Source organism: Mesoplodon mirus (genome assembly GCF_964341445.2).
Source record: "Mesoplodon mirus genome assembly, chromosome: 18".
In the NCBI taxonomy this organism is placed as follows: Eukaryota; Metazoa; Chordata; class Mammalia; order Artiodactyla; family Ziphiidae; genus Mesoplodon; species Mesoplodon mirus.
The window spans coordinates 59,139,198-59,158,949 of NC_138994.1; the positions used below are offsets into that span (position 1 = coordinate 59,139,198).

The following is a 19,752-nucleotide window of genomic DNA, read 5'->3' on the forward strand; positions in this document are numbered from 1 at the left end:
TATGGTTTTTAGAGAGCAGTGGTGAGGGCTGAGGTTGTTTTTTATGAGGAAGCTAACGTTATGGTTGGTACCCTAAGTATATTTTAGGGAAAAGAAAAAGAACCAGGCAACCTTTCTCAGCTTTTAATGGAGGAAATCCGTGAACTATAATTTACTATATTTCTTAGGTACTTGTCTGTGTCCTTCCTAAGAGGCTAAGCAAAAAGCACAGGCATTTTCCAACTTTATTAATGTTAGCCTACTTTTGATTGGTATCCTGAATGGACTACTTTAGAATAAATAGTAGAGTTGTATAAAGGGCAAAATTTACACAAGAGATGAGAAGTATAACTTTTTTTCTTTTTTAAAGTATGGCAGGAAAAAAAACAGTTGAAAGATCTTGATTAGACTGTGTCCTTCTGGGATAGTATCATTTGTGAGCTTGTCTATTTCCTGCTTTTATAAGCTCCTTAAGGGCCTCATCATCTTTTTATCTTCCACTGCTTCTAGCACATTCTACACATAGAAAACATTCTGTAAATATTTGTAGATTCAAGCAACATTGTAGGCAAAGAAGAGGTATTTCAACTGGGCCTCATTTCAAGGAAGAGGAAGGGGTCCAGAGATTGTCATGGAGATGGGAAGGCCCAGTGAACATTAGGGAACAGCAGGTAGGCCAGATGCACTGTGGCACCGAGTGGGAGAAAAGAGTTTTGTGAGATAAAACTGAAAAAGTTGTGTTAAAACTGGAGAGGGCCTTGAATATAAACTAAAAAAAATTCAGTTTAAGGGGGAATCATTACATTGTTTTAATCCCAGGAGTAGCTTTATCAAATGGTCCGTTAGCTAGATGCACCTCACCTGTGCTACCTGAGCTGCATTAGAAGCTACAGGGTCTGCAGGTGAGGAGATCCATTAGGAAGTCTTGCTGAGTCCAGGCCTCAGAGAGAAGTGAAGGCTTATCTGGGTTAGTAGCAAAGGTAACTGAAAGGGGAGGATGAGTGAGATAGGCATGTGACAAGCAGGGCTCACGGTTCTGCTTCAAATTGTTTGTCATCTTCTTGCCCTTTTTTTTGCCAAACTTTTGCTGTCTTATCAATATCTTACTTAGCTGTTTGTCTAACCAGTCTTCAAGCATGTTGCTGTTAGTAGTCTAAACATTTCAGAGAGCCCTATGGATGGTACCTAGGTCAGTTGGTAGTTTGGGTTGTATAATTACTGGAGTAAGTCATGTTTGTCAGTAATGTTCTTTTTTTTTTTTTTTTTTTTTTTTTTTTGCGGTACGCGGGCCTCTCACTGTTGTGGCCTCTCCCGCCGCAGAGCACAGGCTCCGGACGCGCAGGCTCCGGACGCGCAGGCTCCGGACGTGCAGGCTCAGCGGCCATGGCCCACGGGCCCAGCCGCTCCGTGGCATGTGGGATCCTCCCGGACCGGGGCACGAACCCGTGTCCCCTGCATCGGCAGGCGGACTCCCAACCACTGCGCCACCAGCGAAGCCCCCAGTAATGTTCTTTTTTTTTTTTTTTTGCGGTACTAGGACCTCTCACTATTGTGGCCTCTCCCGTTGCGGAGCACAGGCTCCGGACGCGCAGGCTCCGGACGCGCAGGCTCAGCGGCCACGGCCCACGGGCCCAGCCGCTCCGCGGCATGTGGGATCCTCCCGGACCGGGGCACGAACCCGTGTCCCCTGCATTGGCAGGCGGACTCTCAACCACTGCGCCACCAGGGAAGCCCCCAGTAATGTTCTGAATTTAGTTTTTGTTTATGTCTTTAAAGTAGCCTTTATACGTCTGTACATTATTTGGTTGCCTTAGTTAGGAGCTTGGCAAACTTGTGGTTCTGTGTCCTTGTTTGACAAAGGGCAAACAGGACAGGGTGGTGAAAGGGATTGCATAGAGCTTCACGGTTACTTTGTGGCAGAGCTAGAGAAAAGAAAATGTCACTCGAGTGTCCAGTTTTTACTTAGCCACTAAGCCCTGTTGGTGATTGTAATCTTTAAGACTGATTTGGAAAGTCTCAATTAGGTTGACTACTTAAATCTTAGTGTATGAGTAACTTTTTAAAAAATTGAGTCCTACCAAATTTCAACTTGCAATTTAAGCACTTTATCCAGTTAACACATTACTTAGCTAATACGTCTTGTGTGCAGTTCAGAAAAGCTGTTCACTGTTCAGACCTCTCCTTGATGTGGGCTCGCTTGTCATCAGACTTCGCGAATGGTTCAGATCCTCTACAAGGCTGTAATCAGGTAGATGTCCAACTAGAAATTTGTGAACCACCTTACAAAAAAATCTTGTTGATTAAAATATTTTAGAGCTAAAAGACTCTGAAGTTTGATTTTTAGCCTTTTTCCTGGGAAGGGGGAGTGTTGTGTAGTAGAAAAGTGCAAGGACACATAAATTTGGCATACCGTGCCTGATCTCACTGTATCTTTAAAGACTATCCAGAAACCCCCTTCAGATCCTTGACTCCCAGGTTAAGGGCTTTTCCCACTCAGATGTTTTCTTCCTTGATCTGTCCCATTTGCTTTCCCTCCGGTCTCAGAGACAGAAGTCCCTCTTCCTTTTGCTGCGTTAATCCCATCCTCTCAAAAACCTTGTTTTAGCTATCACCAAGTATATCTTTTGTATCCTAAATCTCTGTCTATGCAGGTCCCCTCCTCTTCCTCTGTTGAAACGATTCACTCAAATATCACCAAAGATCACCATTCACTCAAAGATCACCATTCACTCAAAGATCACCATTTTCGAAAACAGCGATCTTTATTTAGTAATCCTCATTCTTACCAGCTTCTCTACAGCGTTAGACACTTTTTCCTTAAATGCAGTCCTTCCTCACTTATAACTCTCAGTTATAAGCAACTTCTTTGGTTCTCAGTGACCATTCCATACTCAGTTTTCACTAGGAATTCTCCAAGGTTTTCCTTTGTGGTCTTCTCACTATGTATACATCCCTTTGGCTCTTTCATCCACAACCAGACTTTAATTTTTTTCTTTTTTTACCTTTATTTAAAAGAGCCTAGGTAGATTGATGCAGACCCTTCCCTTGAGCTGGCGTTACTTTTCTGGCTGCCTATTAGATTGCTCCTCGTGGACACCCTCCTAACAGCTTTCTCCCCAGACCTGCTCACACTGGGTTCCTGTCAGCAGGTAAACAGTGTCACCATCCTTACAGTTGCTCAGGCCCAAAATCTCGGCAGCATCTTCAGCCCTTTCTGCTTTTTCAGTGCTGTTCTCCATCCTGGTAGTTGCTAAGTCCTGTTGATTCTTCCTTTTTTTTTTTTTTTTTTTTTTTTTTTCCCTTTTGCGGTATGCGGGCCCCTCACTGTTGTGGCCTCTCCCGTTGCGGAGCACAGGCTCCGGATGCGCAGGCCCAGCGGCCGTGGCTCACGGGCCCAGCCGCTCCGCGGCATATGGGATCCTCCCAGACCGGGGCACGAACCCGTATCCCCTGCATCGGCAGGCGGACTCTCAACCACTGCGCCACCAGGGAGGCCCGATTCTTCCTTTTAAATAGATTTCACTCACCTCTTCTTTTCCATTCCCACTACTCTGGTGATGACCCTTTTCATTTCTTATTAAGATTATTGTAATAGTTTCTTAGCTAATTCTTGTTACTTCAAGTCTTCTCTGTCATACCTCCATTACCAGAGACACAGCACATTTCTTTTTTTATTTTTATAAATCTAGATTGTTTTTAGTAAGTGTATTTCTTTTATTTATTTATTTATTTGGCTGTGCTGTGTCTTCATTGCTGCTCAGGCTTTCTCTAGTTGCAGCAAGCGGGGGCTACTCTTCATTGCGGTGTGTGGGCTTTTCACTGCGGTGGCTTCTCTAGTTGCAGAGCTCGGACTCTAGGTGCACGGGCTTCAGTAGTTGTAGCACACGGGCTTCAGTAGTTGTGGCGTGTGGGCTCAGTAGTTGTGGCGCACGGGCTCTAGAGTGCAGGAACAGTAGTTGTGGTGTGGGCTTAGTTACTCTGCGGCATGTGGGATCTTCCCGGACCAGGGCTCGAACCCATGTGCCCTACATTGGCAGGCGGATTCTTAACTACTGCGCCACCAGGGAAGCCCTACAGCACATTTCTGATCATTTCACTAGAGAAAAATGTATGACATCAGGGAAATGTAGATCTAAATCACAATGAGTTACCCCCTCATACCCATTAGGATAACTATCATTATAAACAGACAAACAAAAATTCAGAAAATAAGTGTTAGTGAGGATGTGGAGAAATTGGAACCCTGGTGCATTGCTAGTGGGAATGTAAAATGGTGTAGTTGCTGTTGAAAACAGTTTGGCAGTTTTTCAAAAAGTAAGCATAGAATTACTCTATGACCCAGCAATTCCACTCCTAGTTAGAGACCCAGAAGAATTGAAAGAGGGTCGGAAACAAATACTTGTACACCAGTGTTCATAGCACTGTTATTCACAACACCCAACCCAGCTGTCCATCAACAGATGAATGGATAAGCAAAATGTGGTACATACATACAATGGAATATTATTCAGCCGTAAAAAAGAATGAAATTCTCATGTGTGCTACAACATGATGAACCTTGAAAACATTATGCTAAGTGAAATAAGCCAGATACAAAAGGACAAGTATTGTATGATTCCATTTAATGTAAGGTAGCTAGAATAGACAAGTTCATCAAGCCAGAAGGTAGAATAGTGGTTACCAGGGGTTTTGGGGGAAAAGTAATGGGAAGTTATTTTTTAATGGGTACAGAGTTTCTGTTTGTGATGATGAAAAAGTTCTGGAAATGGATCATGGTGATGGTTGTACAACATTGTAATGCCACTGAACTGTTCACTTAAAAATGATTAAAATGGTAAAATTTTATATTGTGTATATTTTACCACAGTTTTAAAAAAATCTCTGACTTTATGCAATACTCAAAATAAAATCAAACATTTTAAAGGCCCTCTACATTTTACTTACTTTTTCAGTCCTATATCTTATATTTAACCTTAAATCATTTCTCTGAACACACTACAGCTCCGGCCTCTGAGATTTTGCTCAAGCTATATAGTGTGCCTCTCTTTAAGATTCAGCTCAAGAGATATCTCCAAAAAACTTCCCAAGATATAAACCATAAAATTAATCTTTTTCTTCTCATTTCTGTTAGTATTCTGGCCCTCTCACAGCCCTTAGCACATTCTGTCCTATGTTAAAGTTATTTGCCTGCATCTGTGTCTTCAGCGAAACTGAGCTCATTCAGGCCTTTCATGTAGTAGGCACCCAATAAATGTTCACTGAATTGAATCTAATCCGGCCCTCTCATTTTATGGATGGGGAGATTGGAATCCAGGGGAGTCACACAGTGACAGAACCAGGACCAGTTTCAAGGTCTTCTGTCTTCTGGCTCAAAAAATTTCTCCCTACACTAACATGCTGACTGTCATGCATCCTGTGGACGGTCAATCTGTATTGATGGTGGATAATTCAATATTGTACTATGGAATAGATGCCACGGCCCAGGCTATAATTTTTTACTTTATGTGAAATGTTACATGTTTTATCTGAACTCTTTGCACATAGGAAGATCCTAATATATTTTTGTTCTGTTTTCAGCTTCATGTTTCCAGTTGCAGGTGGAATAAGACCCCCTCAAGGTATGTGAAAGCTTAAGTTTTCAACTTTCATTTTTCACTATTATGTTTCTGAACTTGGGGATTAAGTGGGTAAAAAAGTTCTATCGCTGCCAAATAGAGTAAAATTTTCTTATAGTCTCGAACCTCTATCACAGCTGACTCTTAAAATTTCTCAAAAATTGTGTAATTTGGCAAATAAGAAGGATCATTCCTCATTTCTCCCAAACTTATTTAAGCATTATATTGACAGGTTATTATTTAACCTCAGAGATGAAGGAGACTTTGAAGACAAAAGTATTAAAGAAACAGGTGACAAAGATGAAATGAATTGTAGTTCTCTGAATGCCATCTTTCTCCTGTCTGTCTTCTAGATTGTTAGCTCCATGGGGCAGGGGCTATGTCTGCCTTATGCTCGTCAGTATCTCCAGCACCCAGCATGTTGACAGAAGATAATAGGGTCTTTATAGATGCTTGTTGAATGAATAAATGAACCCCTTTAGTTATTTTATACTTACGTTTTCTCTATATGAATTTGGTCTTATTTTAATCATGTACATAAGAGATCACATATTCTGATTCCGTTTAAACTATTTTAAGTCTCAGTTTTATTCCTAGCAGTTTCTCCACTAGGTATATCCCTTCTCTCTTGGTTTCAGACAAGGGCCCACCAATACTTACTCTAGCTTTGTCTTCAAGGAAACAGTAGTGAAGGGATATAATCTTGACTCGTGCTTCTGTGTCGCTGGAACACAAAACCGATCAGAGAATATGTCTGCCCTTCTTCCTGCTCACTTGTCCTGCTCCAGTGTGCCCCCCTCCTCTCCACAGGCCAGGCTTCTCTGAAAACTGGCCCTTCTCACAAAGCCAGTGTTAACTGGTTATGGTAGACTTGCTAGAGAAACAGAGACTCCTAGGTCACCAGTAGAGATGAATGATAAAGAGCGGCTCAGTAGCAGGTGGTCAGTGTCTCCATCTATAATCAGTGATGGAGGTTGAGTTTCAGGTAAATTTTTCCAAGGGTCAGTTGTATTCTTTTCATTGTGCTCACATTTATGCATTATTTAAGCTATCTGTAATTAGATGTGTCCCAGATTTAGATCAAATGGTTTGAGATCTTTTGTTCTTTAGGAGGGCATTAGAGAGTTGTGTGTTCATTATTGTGGCTTGTCATTTTGCATTTCTATAAACTTTCAAGTAAAAATCTACATATGGAGCAAAGGAACAGGACAAGAAGAGAGCCCAGAAGGTTGCCTGATATTTTTTTCTTCTGGAATTTGGAATTGTTTTCAAGATTTTTTTACAAAGTATGTTAGAGTGGACTTTTTGATCTTTTGAAGGCATTAAATTGTGCAGGGGTTATTTCTGAAAGCATATACAGGAACAGACAAGAGTAGCTACAACATCATTGAGTAGGTGAATAGGAGACAGGAGAGAAACAAGACTTGTTTTTCACTGTGTATACTTCTATGCTGTTGAATGTTGTACCAAATCCTTGAGTTACCTGTTTGACTTAAATACACTTATGAAAATAAATAAAACTGTAGGTCCAAAGGCATAAGAGGGAAAACATCTTACTATGCTATGTTCAGTCTGTGCGTTCTTTTTTTTTTGTTTTTGGTAAATTTAGTTATTTATTTATTCTGGCTGTGTTGGGTCTTTGTTATTGCGCATGGGCTTTCTCTGGTTGCGGCGAGCAGGGACTACTCTTCTTGCGGCGTGTGGGCTTCTCATTTCTGTGGCTTCTCTTGTTACGGAGCACAGGCTCTAGGCACGTGGGCTTCAGTAGTTGTAGCACGTGGGCTCAGTAGTTGTGGCTCACGGGCTCTAGAGCGCAGGCTTAGTAGTTGTGATGCATGGGCTTAGTTGCTCTGTGGCATGTGGGATCTTCCCGGACCAGGGCTCGAACCTGTGTCCCCTGCATTGGCAGGCGGATTCTTAACCACTGCGCCACCAAGGAAGTCCCCAGTCTGTGCATTCTAATTCTCCATGACACCTCAAGGCCTTCGCATTTGGTGTTCCTTTGTCTAGAATACTCTAACCAAATATCCTCATGGCTCACTCCCTTCAAGTCCTTGCTTAAATACCACCCTTTTGGAGAAACCTTTTCTGACTATGAAACAGCAACCACTCCTTTCCCTGGCTCTCCCTTTCCCCCATCCCCACCTGATATCCACTTCTTTTTTTCTTTTTTTATTATCTGTCTCCCCCAATTACAGTGTAAGTTCCATGAGAGCAAAGACCTGGCTTTGTTCAATGTTGTGTCCCTAGAATGGTGCCTGACGTGGAGTAGGCCCTCAAATATTTGAAAAAATGATTAATATAAATGAATAGTTTGCCACTAATAAATGTTACCTACAAATGTGGTGTCCATGCTTCTGAAATTAAACTCTGTATGAATAACCTTGACGGTACACAGAATCCACAAGATAAATATGGTATACTTTACCAGACCTTTAATTTTTTTTTAATCAAAATTTGATTTTAAAAAGTTCCTTATACTAGAACCAGCATGGATATAATGTGTTGTACAGTGCAAAATTAGGATGAAATTTGTGTTCAGGCTATGTAGAGATTTTGTTTTATTCACTGTTGCATACCAGGTATCTAGAACTGTGCAAACGTGGTAGGCATTTCATATTTATTAAATCCCTGAAGGGACGTAATCTTTATTCTCCTGTACTCTTGGGAATACTTCATTGGAAAAGTTTGGGAGGTACTATACTATAAAACATGCTTTCATGATGGTTTTCCTGCCATTGCATTATATACTTTGCATGCTGATAGCTGTTTTGTGGTGTTATATTAATTCGTATAAGGAAAGAGAAGAGGAATATCATTTCTTTGAGCATATTAGGTATTAAACAGTTTCACAGATGTGAAACCGAGGCACAGAAAGAAGTTAAGCAAGTTGCTTAAGGTCCCAAACCTAGCAAGTGACATTTTTAGTTGGCTTCCAGAGTTCATGCTCTTAACTACTTTTGTATTAAAAGTAACTTAATTAGTATTAGTATTAATTACTATTAACTCTTAACTACCAGTAATTTGCTGCTGTATAAAAAATTACCCCAAACCTTAAAGAAAATAAACATTTTACTGTTTTACACTTTGTGTGGGTTAGGTATCTGGGAGTGGCCTTACTAGGTGATTTTGGCTTAGGGCCAAGGAGATTGCATTAAAGATGTCAACTAGGACTGTAGTCATGGGAAGGTTTGATGGGTTTGGTAGATCTGTTTCCCAGATGGCTCACTCACATAGATGGCAAATTCGTGCTGCTTTTTGGCAAGAGATTTCAGTTCCTTGCCACATGGATTCTCCATTCCCCCTAGGACTGCTTGAGTTTTCTCATGATGTGGCAGTGGCTTTCCCCAACGGGTGATCCAGGAGAGCAAGAAGGAAGCTGCAGTGGTTATTAGGAACCTTGGGGGACTTCCCTGGTGGTCCAGTGGTTAAGACTGCGCTCCCAATGCAGGGGGCCTGGGTTCAATCTCTGGTCGGGGAGCTAGATCCCACATGCCGTAACTTAAGAGCCCGCACGCCGCAACGAAGATCCCTCACCTGCATGCCGCAACTGAGACCTGGCACGGCGCAGCCAAATAAATAAATAAATATAATAGAGAGAGAGGAAGGGAGTGAGAAAGAAAAGAAAAAAGAAAGGGAAAGGAAGAAGAACCAGCCTTGGAAGTTACACACCGTCATTTCCACAGTATCCTATTGGTTATTCTGATCCGCCCTATTCAGTATGGGAGGGAAGGACAAGGATATGAATACCAAGAGGCAGAGGTTGCTGGGGGCCATCTTGAAGGCCAGTTAGGCCATATTGTGTATTTTTTAAGTATGCACAAAAATTCTGTGGAATAGGTATTATTATCTTCATTTTACAGATGAAGTATTGTAACTTGCCCAAGATCACATAGCTAAGTAAATGATGGAATTGGAATTCATACTCAAGTCTGTCTCACTCCAGAGCCTGTGCCTTTTCCTCTATACTGTGCCACCTCCCAAGTAACAAGTCCTTTAGGTGCTTATGGTTTTAAGAAAATAAACTGTAAAACACATTGACCTTAGTGATATCTTTATATTTTTCAGCAGGTCTGATGCCGATGCAGCAACAAGGATTTCCTATGGTCTCTGTCATGCAGCCTAATATGCAAGGCATGATAGGAATGAATTACAGCTCTCAGATGTCCCAGGGACCTATTGCTATGCAGGTACTTGCCTCTATAGCCAGTGTTTGCAAAGTTATCGTTTGTTGTTAATTGTTTATGTTCTAAGAGCTACATACTAGGAGCTTAATGTTATATTTAGAAGAAGTTTAGTCTGCATCTTAGGTGGCTTCCTTCAAAATAAAATGAATATATGTTTGTAAGAGTGGAAAAAAAAAGATAAATCATTTAAGAAAAATCTGGTGGCCTCTATATTTGACTACTGACTTAGAAGAATTATAGAATGGCATCTTGGAAAGTTTAGGGACCTGATGCCATGAAATCACATTGTTAGAAGAACTCTACTGTTCTCATGAAAGGAGCAGTATTGTCGTTTGCAGGGCTTAGATACTGCTTTATATTGAATTGTCTCATCTAATCCCCATAACAATTTTTTAAAGAGGTGGTATCTCCATATTTCTGATGAGGAAACTGAAGTGTTGTGAGGATGCTCACAGAGCATAGCCACGATTTGAACCTGTGTCTTCAGTAGGTCTGTATTTGACTATTTATACATTGAATTCTCTCTCAAGAGCATCAGAGAGCCATTGACTGGTATAAAGCGTGGAATGACGCAATCAGAATTGTGTTTCAAAAAGATCATTCTGACTGCTGATTGGAGAATGATTAGAAGGAGAGGGGAGAGCAAAAGTGGATGTAAGGAGAATCATTAAGAGGCTGATGTAGTGAGAGCAGGCGAGATGTTGGCTTAACTTAGGGTGGTAGCAGGTGGGTGCAGAGATGGATGTTTTTGAGAACTTCTTAGGAAATAAAATGAAGAGAACTTGATGAAGGATTGGATGTTGAAAATAAAGGAGAAGGTGGTATCGCATTGATTCCCCGTTTTCTGCGTGAGCCACTGACTGGTCATTTATTAATAGAAGAAACACCAGAAGAGATTGTTTGCTGGAATATAATTGTTGACTTTCAAGGACCCATGAAATATTCAAGTGGGGCTGTCCAGAGACAATTAATCAGTTGACCTGACACTCAAGATTTTTCACTCTGGGTTGAAAATTATAGATTTGGGAATCATCCACACATAGAAGGTAATTGATGCCATAGGGGTGAACTAGAACATCCAAGAACCCTATAGATGGAGAAAATAGTCCAGGATAGAGCCTTCAGAATTTCAGTGTTTAAATCTAAGGGAGTGAGTTGCAAACAGAGGAGATTGAAGAGGAACAGCCACAGAAGGTGGTGGGGTTGGGGGATTGGGGGATTAAAGAAAAAAAACATGGGTGTCAGACAGACCTAAGTTCAAAGCCCAGCTTTGCCACTTACCTGTAAAACGGGATTTAATAATAACTTGCCTGTACGGTTATAGAAAGAATTGAAAAAGGAATTATATAAAGCACTTGGAATTGTACCTGGCACACAGTGAGCAGGAAGTGGCAAGAAATTTTTATTTCTTATATTGTTAATATCAGGAATGATCTTTCCAGTGGCATGGCACTATTTCATGTTCTGTTTTTAATATTTGTCTGACTATGTTTCCATGCTTTCATTGGCTCACAACCCCCATTTCTATCTAAAACATTCTTTCTTGAATAATGGTAATAAACAGTAATAATAATAATGACCACCATTTGTTGTTCACCTGTGCTGTATTCATTGTGTGCATTATATCATTCAGTCCTCATAACAACTCTATAAGTAATATTTTTATTCCCATTTTATAGATAAGGAAACTGCAGTCAGAGAGCTTCAGTGCCCTGTTCAGTGTCATATAGCTTGTTTCAGAACAGAGACTGAAACCAAAGCTATCTTACATTTTGGAGCCTGAGTTCTTAGTTACCAGTGTTTCCCAGCCTTTAGTCATTTGAGTATCACCTTCATGATTTTTGCCATGTATTATTTAATTAATATTTTTAATTGGTTAGGTTTGCAGCAAATTCTTAAAGGAATCTTTTCTTGTTAAGTAAATAGAAAACCTCATTTGTTATAAACAGAGGGTAACCAAAAAATAAATATGATGAATCAAAACAATATTACCAAATTCTAGCTAGGTACTGTTACTTATTGGAGTTTATAAACCTCATGTTTACTTTCTCTTTGTTTAAGAAAAAAAAAAGTAACATGTCTACAGTTTACCCACAAATGGTTCAGCAAAAGAAAAAAAGAGTGTATGTATGTGTAGAAACAGAGAGCAGGGACTTCCCTGGTGGTCCAGCGGATAAAACTCCATGCTCCCTATGTAGGGGGCCTGAGTTCAACTGCTGGTCGGGGAACTAGATCCCACATCCCGCAACTGAAGATCCTGCATGCTGCGACTAAGACCTGACGCAGCCAAATAAATAAATATTAAAACAAACAAATATTTTTTAAAAAAACCCAGAACAAATAGGGCAAAATGTTAATATTATACTGTTCTTCCAGGGATTCCCTGATGGTCCAGTGGTTAAGAGTCCGTATTTTCACTGCCGAGGGTGCGGGTTCAATCCCTGGTCAGGGAACTAAGATCCTGCAAGCCCCTAGGCACAGCCAAAAAATTTAAAAATAAAACAAAAAAATATATATTATACTGTTCTTCCAAATTTTCTGTAAATTTTATATTTAAAAAAAGAGAGAATTTAGGTAAAAATTAATAACACTTAAAACGAGACATAAATGGGAATCTGAATGAGAGTTGCAGGGGAACTGAAGAGAATTTTCCTGCTAGCATGCTGAGCTTGTGTCCCTGCGTAACTGGTCGTGATCATAGATAGTGTAAATTAAAGCAAATAAGGTTGTTTTGTTTTGCTTTTGTTTTGGTTTTAGAATTGGTGAGTGAAATTGATAGTATCATGATTTAATTAATAAGTACAGCCTAAGGAATGGGCTTTATCCACATTGGTAAATTATCTTCTTCAGCCATGATACCCATTTAAACCAAGTAAACTGAATCCAGGAGTCAGATCTTTGGCTGAATCCAAAGTGTTATATTATTGAAAAAAAAAGAAAGAAAGAAAAAGAAAAAAATCATTCACAAATAAACCAGAACAAAAGGATTTTGTACTATTAATATTTTAAATGCCATATATTTCATTTTTACCTAATTATTTAAAATTTTCTATTCCTGCATGTTTTATGTATATATTAGTATAATAGCACATGTACATAACTTATAAATAATGGGAGTTAGCAATCAGAATTTAAGTTTAAACCATTGTCATGTCAAAGTCATTTAAGCAAATAAAGCTTCTATGTTGTATGTAAAGATTTCGGAAAACTTCCAAATCATTCTTTATTCACCTCCAGTAAGAAGAAAATAGGAATAAATTGAGCTTTGGTAGGTTTTAAGTCCAAGTTACTCAGCTTTCACTAGGCTATGCTACAGAAACAAAAATCCCCAAGTCTCAGTGACTTACAGAAACAGATTTATTTCTCATTTATGATACGTGTCCTTTATGAGTTAGCTGATTCAGCTCCATGTTCTCTTTATTGTGAGACCCTTACCAAGGACATCCCAGAGATGGCCAAACCCCGTGATGTCTTTTAAAGCTTTCTCTCAAAGGCAGGATTTATCAATCACTTCTCACAAAGTAGTATGACTCAAAAACATCATTAGGAGAGTAGACCAGGAGGAATGCACACCACACAGGGATGTGTCATCTTATAGTAAGGGCAGCCAGTAATTGGAAACAATCTACCAAAGAACACCATGTGTTTCTAATTAAGATTTAGTAAACTTACCACTGAATCTTAACAACTGATACAATTTTTTTTTTGGCTACTCCAGGGTTGGGGTGGGGGGGCTTGTGGGATCTTAGTTCCCTGACCAGAGATTGAACCCGTGCCCTCAGCAATGAAAGTGCAGAGTCCTAACCACTGGACCGCCAGGGAACGCCCGCAATTTTAAAATCATTAATTTTCACATTAAACATTGTTTTATAACTTGCGTAATTACCTAAAAAAATTTTTTAGAGTTTGAAACAACCAAAAACAATAAGGATCTCTAACATGCAGAAAAACAATAAGAAAGTGAACTCCCAGATTTGATGTCACCCAGATAATTTCCCTGAGTATCAGGAGTTTAGGATTAATGGTTCTAAAGTAAAGAAGCCAAAATCTTTTTCTTTAACCTTTATTCTTGCTGACAGGCATTATACTGCTTGGAAGCTGCTCACTGTTCTTAAAGGAGAAACTCATTCAGATCTTATTTTTCTCCCTCAAACTTAATAACCGTAACCAACCACAGACATGTATGAGGAATACCCATTATTCTTTAGTCAGCCCTTAAATGTTTGAAGGGTGCACTTTCAGATAAAAGTCAAAGATGAAAATTCGTCTTGCTTGCCACATAGCCCTGCACTCCCCAAAACTCAGAACGCACTTCACAAGATTTAGAATACATTTTAAAGTTATCATTCAAAGTATTTCAAGTATACGGGGGAGAATAGACTATATGATGAACATGTGTGAACCAGTTGCACAGCTTTATCAAAACAGTTTTCGTTAAACCTTTAATTTTGAGGTAAATGTCTGTACACACGTACATAAGAAATAATACAAAGAGGTCCTTTCCCTGTTTCCCCCAGTGGTAACAAGTTGCAGAACTACAGTATAATATCACAGCCGGGATGTTGGCATTGATACAGTCAAGATACAGAACATTCCCATCACCCCAGGGATCTCCTTATGTTGACATTTTACAGCAAAATTCATCTCCCTCCCACTTCATACCCTCCCCCCAACCCTTGTCAGTCACTAACATGTTGCCCATTTCTATAATTAGGTGATTTCAACAATGTTACCTAAATGGAATCACTAGCCTTTTGAGATTGGCTTTTTTTTTTTTTTTTGCTCTGCATAATTCCCTTGAAATTCATCCAAGTTGTTGCATGTACTTCATTTTTATTGCTGAGTAATATTCCATTATTGTGTATACTACTGTCTGTTTAACTATTTACCCATTGAAGGATGTCTGGGCTGTTTTTTACTTTTTAGCTATGACAAATAGAGGTTTTTGTGCGAACATAAGGCTTCATTTCTCTGGGATTAACGCCCAGGAGTGCGGGGTGGCATGGTATCTGGATGTTTAGTTTTTACAGAAACTGTTTTCTAGAGTGGTTGTACCCTTTTACATTCTCACCAGCAATATATGAGTGATCCAATTTCTCTGCATCCTTGCTAGCGTTTGGTGTTGTTATTTTTTTATTTTAGCCACTCTGATAGGTGTGTTGTGATATTTCATGATTTTAATTTGCATTTCCCCAATGACTAATGTCAAAAGAGAATTCAAGGAGCTTTACTTGCTATGGGTATTTTATTGGGCAAGAAACAAAGAATTCCCCAACAGGGAGACCTCAAACCGCAAGTGCTTTCAGCAGTTACAGTTCATTAGAAACATGAAGGAGTACATTGTGCTCTACTGTGATTATTTTCTAGAAACTTACTTTCCTTTTCATTGCTAAGCTTACTTGTTTGTAGCTGATTAGCTAGGAAACTGTAAGGTCACATTGACATGAAGAAAGCTTAGATTTTGTTTAAAGTCAGAGTCAGCTTTTCGGGGAACTCAGGACAGTGTTACATTCTGGTTACTGTGAGCCTTTGGTCTGGGGTATATTCAAAGTGCAGCCTCCATATTAGTTTCTCTTTAACACTAATGATGCTGGACATCTTTTCATGTGCTTATTTGCCATGGTTACATTCTCTTCAGCGAAATGTCCCTTCCTGTCTTCTGTCCATTTTCTTGTTGGATTTTTTTGTTATTTTACTGTTGAGTTGTACATATTTTCTCCCAGTCTGTAGCTTGTTGTCTTAGTCTGTTCAGGCTGCTAAAACAAAATACCAGAGATTGGGTAGTTTATAAACAACGTAAGTTTATTTTTCACAGTTCTAGAGGCTGGAAGTCCAAGATCAGAATGCCAGCATAGTCGGGTGAGGACCCTCTTCCAGGTCACAGACTTTTAGTTGTATCCTCCCAGGGGGAAGGGACTAGGGAGCTCTGTGGGATCTGTTTTTAAGAGCACTAATCCCATTCATGAGGCTTTGTCTCTCACGACCTAATCACTTCCCAAAGGCCCTACGTACTAATATCATCACCTTTGGGGGTTAGAATTTCAGCATATGAGTTAGGGGGAGACACAAACATTCAGACCATAGCACTTGTCTTTTCATGCTCTTAACAAGGTCCTTCTCAGAGAAAAAAATTTTAATTTTGATGAAATCCAATTTATCAGTTTTTCACTTTATAAAACATGCATTGCTATAAGTCTGAGAATTCTTAACCTTGCCCTAGATCCTGAAGATTTTTATCATATTTTTTTATTTTTTCTAAAAGTTTTACATTTAAGTCCACGATCCATTCTGAGTTAGTTTTTGTACAAGGTATGAAACTTTGGTTGGGGTTTATTTTTTTGCCAATGGATGTCCAATGGCTCCAGTACCATTTGTTGAAAAGGCTGTCCTTCCTCCATCAGAGTGCTTTTGTATTTTTGTCGAAATCAGTTGGGCATGTTTATGTGAGTGTTTTTCTAGGTTCTCTGTTCTGTTCCATTGACTTATGTGTCTACTAGTCTGGATTACAGTAGCTATGTAAGATTGATTCCTCCCATGTTTTCTCCAACTTCATTGCAGTAAAATACACATAACATAAAGTTTACCTCCTTAACCATTTTTAAGTATACAGTTCAGTGGTATTAAATTCAGTCACATTGTTGTGCAGCCGTTACCACCATCCATCCTCATAACTCTTTTCATCTTGTAAATCTGAAACTCTGTACCTGTTATACAGTAACTCCCCATTTTCCCCTCCTTTCAGCCCGATGCATCCACCATTATATACTTTAGGTCTTTATGTTTTTTTGGGTTTTGGGGGGTTTTTTTGGCCGCACTGCACAGCATGTGGGATCCTAGTTCCCTGACCAGGGATCAAACCTGCGCCCCCTGCACTGGAAGCGCTTTGTCTTAACCACTGAACTGCCAGGGAAGTCCCTAGGTCTTTAGAATTTTGATTACTCTAAGTACGTCATGTAAGTAAGAATCATACAGTATTTGTCTTTTTGTGACTTTTTTATTTTCACTTAGCATAATGTGCTCAGGGTTTATCCATGTTGTAGCATATTGCAGACTTTCCTTCCTTTTTAAGACTAACATTCCGTTGTATGTATATATGACACTTTGCTTATCCATTCATTGGTCTTTGGACACTTGGGTTGAGTCCATGTTTTAGCTATTGTGAGTAATACTGCTATGAACACAGGTGTACAAATATCTCTTTTAGACTCTGCTCTCAATTCTTTTGGGTATATACTCAGAAATGGAATTGCTGGGTCATATGGTAATTCTATTTTAATTTTTTGAGGAACCTCCACACTGTTTTCCACAGCAACTGTACCATTTTATTCCCACTAACAATTTTAAAGAGTTCCAATTTTTCCACATCCTCGCCAACACTTATTTTCTGTTTCTTGATAGGAGCCATCCTAATGGTTGTGAGGTGGTATCTCATTATAGTTTTGATTTGCATTTCCCTAATGATTAATGATGTTGAGTATCTTTTCATGTGCTTATTGGCCATTTGTATATCTTTGGAGAAATGTCTGATCAGTTCCTTTGTCCTTTTTTAAAATTTATTTTATTTATTTATTTTTGGCTGTGTTGGGTCTTCATAGCTGCACGCGAGCTTTCTCTAGTTGTGGCACGTGGGGGCTACTCTTCGTTGAGGTGCACAGGCTTCTCATCACGGCGGCTTCTCTTGTGGAGCACAGGCTCTAGGTGCGTGAGCTTCAGTAGTTGTGGCTCGCGGGCTCTAGAGTGCAGGCTCAGTAGTTGTGGCACATGGGCTCAGTAGTTGTGGCTCACGGGCTCTAGAGTGCAGGCTTAGTAGTTGTGGCACATGGGCTTAGTTGCTCTGCGGCATGTGGGATCTTCCTGGATTAGGGCTCGAAACCGTGTCCCTGCATTGGCAGGTGGATTCTTAACCACTGCACCACCAGGGAAGCCCCTTTGCCCTTTTTTTTTTTTTTTTTTTTTGCGGTACGCGGGCCTCTCACTGTTGTGGCCTCTCCCATTGCGGAGCACAGGCTCCGGACGCGCAGGCTCAGCAGCCATGGCTCACGGGCCCAGCCGCTCAGCGGCATGTGGGATCTTCCCGGACCGGGGCACGAACCCGTGTCCCCTGCATCGGCAGGCAGACTCTCAACCACTGCGCCACCAGGGAAGCCCTCCTTTGCCCATTTTTGAACTGAGTTTTTTGTTGTTGAGTTTTAGGAGTTTCCTATATATTTTGGATATTAGTCCCTTATCATATATGTAATGTGTAAATATTATCTCCCATTCTGTTGGCTGCCTTTTTACTCTGTGGATTGTGCCTATTAATATACAGATTTTTAAAGTTTTCATGAAGTCCAACTTGTCTATTTTTTCTATTGTTGCCTGTGCCTTCGGTGTCATGTTCAAGAAAGCATTGCCAAATCCAGTATTATGAAGTTTCTGTTCTATGTTTTCTACTGAGAGTTTTATTGTTTTAGGTTTTACATTTAGGTTCTTGATCCATTTGGAGTTAATTTTTGTATATGGTGTTGGGTAAGGGTCCAATTTTGTTGAAGACCGCCATTTGTTGAAAAGACTGTCGTTTACTCATAGAATGGTCTTGGTACCTGTGTCAGAAATCATTTTGACCCATATATGCAAGGGCTTATTTCAGGGCTTTCTATTCTTTTCCATTGGTCTATATGCCTTTATGCAACTACCATTACTGTTTTGATTACTGTAGTTTTGTAGCAGGAAATCAGGAAGCCTGAGTCCTCCAGTTTTCTTCTTTTTCCAGATTGTTTTGGCTATTCAGGGTCCCTTGAGTATGAATTTTATTTTATTTTATTAAAAAAATTTTTTTGAGGACTTAGTATACTGTTTTCTTTCTGTCTTTAATTTATTTTTTACACATTTTGTGTATTTGTTTTTGGCTGTGTTGGGTCTTCATTGCTGCACGTGGGCTTTCTCTAGTTGCGGAGAGCAGGGGCTACTCTTTGTTGTGGTACACGGGCTTTTTATTGCGGTAGCTTCTCTTGTTGTGGAGCACGGGCTCTAGGCACACGGGCTCAGTAGTTGTGGCACGCAGGCTCAGTAGTTGTGGTGCATGGGCTTTGTTGCTCCGTGGCATGTTGTGGGATCTTCCCGAACCAGGGCTTGAACTCATGTCCCCTCCATTGGCAGGTGGATTCTTAACCACTGTGCCACCTGGGAAGTCCCATTGAGTATGGATTTTAGGATGGGTTTTTCTCTTTCTGCAAAAATGTCACCAGTATTTTTATAGGGATTGCTTTTGTAGTTTGCTTTGGGTAATATTGACATTTTAACAATATTAAGTCTTCCAATCCATGAAGCATGCATTGTGTTTCTATTTATTTATGACTTCTTTCATTTCTTTCAGCAGTTTTTGGTAGTTTTCATTTCATTTCATTTCATTTCATTGGATAAATCTTTCACCTCCTTGGTTAAGTTAGTTCCTAAGTTTTTTTTTTTTTTGATGCTATTGTAAATGGAATTGTTTTTGTAATTTCCTTTTTGGATGTTCATTTTTTGTGTATAGAAATGTACATGATTTAAAAACATTATTTTAATGTCAAGTTTTTTATAGTGGTACATACCTCACTTTCTTAGTGCTTAGGGAGAAGTACAATCTGAAAGCTTTATTTTGTTTCCATTTAATATTTGAACAATATATTTCTCTAAGTTCTAGAATAGTCCTTTTTCATTTAATTTTGAGCGTTTTATGCCTTTTTTTTTTTTTTTGGTGGGAAGAGTAATTGTTTCTGCTGACATTCCTTCACCTCTTTTGGCTCCCACACCCCTGTAGCGAGGTTGGCTCATGATTTTTGTGTGTTGACTTTGTATCCTGCCCCTTGCTGAATTACTTTATTAGTTCTAACAGCTTTTTTGTGGAGTCTTTATGATTTTCTGCAAATAAGATCATATGATCTGCAAACAGAGATCATTTTACTTCTTCCTTTATAACTTGGATGCCTTTTATTCCTTTTTTTCCCTAA

General features: G+C 39.7%; 1 protein-coding gene across 13 annotated transcripts in view; it reads left to right on the plus strand.

The window, feature by feature from the left end:
- SYNRG (synergin gamma) overlaps positions 1-19,752 on the plus strand; it is a 91,156-nt gene that overhangs the window by 1,802 nt on the left and 69,602 nt on the right. For 11 of the 13 annotated variants that reach the window (XR_014291996.1, XR_014291997.1, XR_014291998.1 and 8 more), the window contains exons 2-3: positions 5,557-5,597; positions 9,663-9,784. Coding sequence is in view for 2 of the 13 variants with exons in the window: in XM_082605409.1 (XP_082461535.1) it covers positions 5,557-5,597; positions 9,663-9,784 (163 nt within the window). In the remaining 11 variants the exon portion in view is untranslated. The remainder of the gene's footprint in view (positions 1-5,556; positions 5,598-9,662; positions 9,785-19,752) is intronic. The other 2 variants (XR_014292005.1, XR_014292006.1) reach the window with 1 other exon arrangement.